The 5,350-nt window shown below is 49.7% G+C and overlaps 1 protein-coding gene across 1 annotated transcript in view; it reads right to left on the bottom strand.

The window, feature by feature from the left end:
* Positions 1-1,303: 1,303 nt before the first annotated feature.
* The window catches only part of LOC103208582 (H-2 class I histocompatibility antigen, Q10 alpha chain-like), a 14,145-nt gene continuing 10,098 nt past the window's right edge, over positions 1,304-5,350 (bottom strand). Inside the window, exons 3-6 of the mRNA XM_042782744.1 lie at positions 4,168-4,425; positions 2,290-2,565; positions 1,653-1,685; positions 1,304-1,383 (exon numbers count right to left, since the gene is read on the bottom strand). Coding sequence (XP_042638678.1) covers positions 1,304-1,383; positions 1,653-1,685; positions 2,290-2,565; positions 4,168-4,425 — 647 coding nt within the window. The remainder of the gene's footprint in view (positions 1,384-1,652; positions 1,686-2,289; positions 2,566-4,167; positions 4,426-5,350) is intronic.

Here is a 5,350-nt window from a genome sequence, read left to right as displayed (position 1 = left end):
GTACAGTGCTTCGAACCACGTTTGGTACACAGTCAATACAGTATATATAGCTCATGACAGTGTCCCTGAGAGAGACATTTAAGACACATCCTTCAAAAATATGACAGCTAACAGCTGACTGCTGAGGTTGTGCAGTTCGCCAGTGGCTGAAACTTTTTCTAGAGTCAAAAGTCTCTCACATGCTTGGGCTGTGTTCCGCCAGGGCTTTAGGACATGGAGGTTCCAGAAGTTCCTACAGGGAGGTTCCCTCATGCCTTGGGGTTCAGACAGGATCTCTTGGGCAGGAATGAGTCAGATAGGAGAGGCAGAGGGTGTCTGGGAAGGGTCAGCCTCAAGCTTCCTCCTGGGAGGATGAGAGGGTAGGAGCTGTCCCCAAGGTCCTCTGGCCACTCTGAAAGGCAACAGTCCCATGACAATGGAGGTCTCCCTTGCCAGGGCTCTTACCTCCTGTGTTCAAATCCCAGCTTTTTGTGCATCATGTGGCCTGTGACTGAGGCTGTAACTGTTGCTAATTAAACAAAGACAAGTACCCCCCCAGAGATTCTTATTCACAAAGCAGAGCTGCACACAGCAAATACAAGTATTTTCTTTATTGTAAAAATAGTTCATTGTAAAAGCTCTGTTCATTGTAAAAGTAACATGTGCTTGCAAAAATTCAAACCATTCAAAATTTAAACCTGTACACAATACGTACTGTGTTGTTTCTCATCCTCCAGTAACCCATGGGTAGCTGAAGAAATTGGAACGAATTTCTTTTCACATAAGCAAGAACATCCACACTCCACCTCCCCACCCCAGCACATATCTTATACTCAGACTCATCCACCCCCGCACCCCCCCACTCTTATTTTTCTTTACAAAAAGGGATCACACATACATTTAAGAACTTATTTACAAAAAGAGGTTATTCTTCCAGATGTTAGAATATGGATGTAGCATGGGTCCACAACTCCTGACTGGTTTGGATTCTTTCTTAACTGCTCTGAGCCTTAGTTTGTATATTGGGGAACTGAACATAAGACTAACATTGCCAGACTCACAGGGTGTCTGCTAGGCTCAGTGCAATTTGAACTTACATGAAATCATTTTATAAATTGTCAAGGGCCAAATGCATCTGAGGAATGATTACTATTGCCCTCCTCCTCACTCTCCAAACAGGAAACAACTAGATTTTTAAAGTGCTTCAGGAAGATGACAGTGCTTAACTCAGTGGCCTAGACTACTTGTAATGAGGCTGGTGGAGTGAGGAGAGCTTGGTGGCCTCCAGGCCCCTCCAAACATACCCCCAAATACCTCCTTGGTCTTATAACAGTGAATGTTGGTCTTCAGACTGAGTAGCCCCTGCTCTAATGGTGTTTTGAGATTGATGAAGGTCCTCTTCACCTGCAAGGAGAAAGGAGGGAGGTGACACTGGCCCTCTTCCAGATCCTGCCCTAAATTCAGGTGGTGGCTCCTCTCTCCCTTTCCTGCTGGGGATGGTCTGGGCAGTGGGAGGGGGCAGAGGGCTGAGACTAAGGTTACAGACAGGGAAGGTAGTCCATCGCCTCCTCTCATCCATCATCTCTGGTTCTAAGGCATCTCAGTCATAGCTTGGGAGCATCTCCCGTCATTGGGGGTTCCTCTTTCCAAGGCTGCCTCAAGACACACATGACTTGGAGCTTGCCGGTAAGGTTGCTTATCCTTGACTATGGAAAAAAGAACACAAAACAAGAGACTAGTTTAGTGGTGGGCAGAGGAGGGGAGAAAGAAGGTGAAGTAGCTCCTGGGCCTCCACCTTCCTACTCCCCTCTCCTTCTAGACCCTTTCTAAGGTCAGGCCTAGAGGTCTCTCTGAGACTGTGGGATCCACAAGGGTCCACAGAGAGGTGTGTGGCTGTGGGGTGGGGATCTTGGGGATGAGGACTTCTTTGAAGGTGGGAGGCAGAGGTACCTCAGCAGTAGCTGCTGCTCCCCAGGTGGGAACAGTTCTTGGTGAAGGGATAGGGAACAGAACATTCCTCTTTAAAGGGCTGGACCAGTCAGTGGGGCCTCCCACCCCCCCCTTTTTTTTTATTTCCCACATACCTGGAGGACGGCACTTGCACATTTTAAATCCAGTCTCTATGGAGATGGGGAACGCCATGATGATAACCACAATTACAATTACAATTACAATACATCCTTGACTGGGGGATTCTAAGGAAGGCAAAGAAGAGGGGGCATCCCCCCCAGCCATGGAGCTGTCTCCAGGTGTCCTGGGATTCATCCCTCCCCCTTCTCTTCCCCTGCTCAGCTAGCCCTGGCTCCTCACCCCAGGTCACAGTGAGTGTATGGTTCAGGCCCGGGTGCTGAACATGGCAGGTGTATAAGGCCTCCTTCCCGGCGGGCACCTGCACAGCTGCCCACTTCTGGTAGGTACCGTCCCCGCTGGGGCGTGTCTCCACTTGCTCATTCTCGAGGGCTAGCTCTTCCCTACCCAGCCACCAGCTCAGGACGATGTTCTGTGGGTAGAAGCCCAGGGCCCAGCACCTCAGTGTGACCCCACCATTCTGGGCTATGTGCCGTGTCACATGCACCTTGGGCGGCTCTGTGAGGAGAGGAAGAGGGAAAGAAAGCTGGTGAGAAGCTGCTTTCTACCCATACTACCCCCCATGTCTTTATCTTGGGTACCTCTGCCATCTTCCAGGGGTGGAAGACAGTAAGAGGTGGGGAACAAGGTCTCTCCAGGGGAGCTATGGGGGACCCATCAGCAACTGACCCAATGAGGCATTCTCCCATGTGGGAGACGTGACTTCCCATCCCCGACCAAAGAGGGTCCTGGCTGGGGCTGTTGGGTCTTATATGACATACCTGCCCCTTTCTTCCCACAGTGACCCTTGAGTTTTCTCAGAGGCTTTGCATATACCCCTGTGACTTTCTGCACACAGTAGGTACATAATAAGTGTGTTAAATGAAGGTAAGATTATGACTCTTCCCTGACCTCAGAAGTAGGTTGGTTGCAAGTGTGGGTTCTAGAGTTGGACAGCCTAGGGTTGAGGGCGAGCTCGACACCTTTCTAGTTGTGTGACCTCAGGGAGACTCCTTAACCATGTCTCTCAGGGTTTAATGCGGGATTAATCATTCCTTCTTCTCAGGGTTGTTCTGAGGATTCAATGAGATAATCTAGGAAAAGGGCTGGGGTTGAGTGAGAGTTCAACACTCACTTATTTAACACATACAGATATGGTACTTCCAGGAGGCAGGTGTTATTACCATCCCTGTTTTACTGATGAGCAAAAAGGGCAAGTTACTTGCCTAAGGTCACACAGCCAGCATGTCATGGAACTGGGATCTGGATGAGGAGGCTGGGCTCTAGTACCTGAGCTTGGAACCACCCACCACCCTCTGCTCTCATACTCATGTCCTCTACTCCTGACTTTATTTGTCCTGTCTTTCCTTCTAGGAATGTCTTCCCTATTTTGTCAGCAGATTCACATCTCCAACTCAGTCAAAAACCATGAATGGTGTACTAGGTGCTCTGACCCAGCTTCACCTCCCCAGGAAGCCTTCCTGACTACCACAGCAAGGCTTCCTCCACACCCCAAGCACCCAGTTCTTAACTGTCCATCCCATGTTCTGTATCTTGGAGATCCATAACTTCTGTATCTCTAGCCCTGCTTTTCAGGGTTAGGAGAAGTTTAGGACACATGAGCTGAAGGGGCCTGGGGCCAGAGCAGCAAGTTTATCACAAGAAGGGGTGGGGGAAGGAGAGAGGGGATGAAGAGTCTCAGCTTTTCTGGTCTGGGGATAGGCCTGTGGAGGAGTGCCATCTGCTGGGGCCATTTCCCGAGGAGTAGAACCACAGGACATTAGATTTCAAACTTCATGAGCCACCTGGTTTAACCATTCACTCTATAGATGAAACTAAGGCCTAGAGTCAGGGAGTTAACTACCCAAGACCACACCGTGGGCAGGGAAGAGCTCAGAACTCCTTATTCCAGGCCACAAGCATGGGAGCAAGGGTCAAAGGTTGGGGCTTTCATCCTGCTATGCTGCCAGTCAGCGATCTTTCTGGGCTTCTGGAGGCTTATGTGAGAGGGGGACAGCAGCCTGTCCTTTCTACCTTCACAGGCCTATCTGTAAAGTGGATGCTGCTGGCTCATGTGAGGCACAGGGAACACTCTTTCAATTGCCTGGGCTGGGCCCTTACCTGTTCGGGTCAGACTCTGGTTTCCCAGGTCCAGGTACCTGCGCAATGAGTTGAGGCAGAGGCCTTGCAGGTAGGCCTTATCATACTCGGCATAACATCGGTCTGACTGTAATGTCACAGGCTGGGCTGACACCCAGCTCAGTGTTTCCAGGTCCAGTGACAGGTGGTCCTGCCCATTGAAGCCAAATTGCCAGAAACTGCTAGAGTGGCCATCCTCCTGGATCTTACAGCCGAACATGCGCTGAGCAGTGTGCATGCCTGAGTACACCAAGCAAGAAGACAGTGGTCAGCTAGGGCCACTGGGGAGAAGCCCACTACCATGGGGCCTCTGAAGGGGTGGGAGGGGAAGGGGATCACTATGTTTTTAAATGCTTCCCATGGAATTCTCATGAACAACCAGGGATAAGCAACCTGTTAGCCATTCTAGACTTCCGTTTCTTCATCTGGGAAGAACACCCAGTTTCACAACTTTAAGTCACACTGTGATTTCATATGCCACTAAGGTAGAAAAAAATCTGCCATTTATGAGTGTACGATAGGTCCCTGGGTGGCAAAAATGGTGCTCAAAGGTTGGTGGTTTGAACTCACCCAGAGGCACCACAGAAGATCACCTGGTGATCTGCTTCTGTAAAGAATACAGCTAAGAAAACCCCTCCCTCTAGGGAACTCAGTTTTACTCTGTTAAGAGATGGGGCTGCCATGAGTTGGAACTGACTAGAGGGCAATGTTTTTTTGTTTTTTTTTCCCCTGAATGAGTTGCTCTCAGTGCTAAGACTAATGCACCCAGATTTTAAAATGTGAAAACTGGTGAGCATGGCTGTTACCACTGTCACACAGGGAGGCTGGCTGTTCATGATTATCCTGGAGGCCCTGGGCTCCAGCCACAGGATGCTCTGTGACCTATGTCAGGGCAGAAACACCTCACTCCTTTAAGCTTATTTCTTTGAGGCCTCTGGGGACCTGTGGCCTTTAGTTTGGTCATTTTGGTGTCTTGGCACAGAATGAGAGGGTAAACTAACACTCAGAAAGTGTGCAGTGTGAACAGGCTGTGTTCCACACACAACTTCATTTAATTCTTAAAACATCCCTGGCAATGGGCATGAACCCACTCACTTCAGTGATGAGGCAGAAACTGAGAGAAATGCCTTCTCTCTCACTGGCACTGGATTCGGGAGAGCAGGGG

The sequence above is a fragment of the Orycteropus afer genome, unplaced genomic scaffold (genome assembly GCF_000298275.1).
Source record: "Orycteropus afer afer isolate SDZICR_OR568_19922 unplaced genomic scaffold, OryAfe1.0 scaffold00455, whole genome shotgun sequence".
NCBI lineage: Eukaryota > Metazoa > Chordata > Mammalia > Tubulidentata > Orycteropodidae > Orycteropus > Orycteropus afer.
This window is presented reverse-complemented; position numbering and strand designations above follow the sequence as displayed.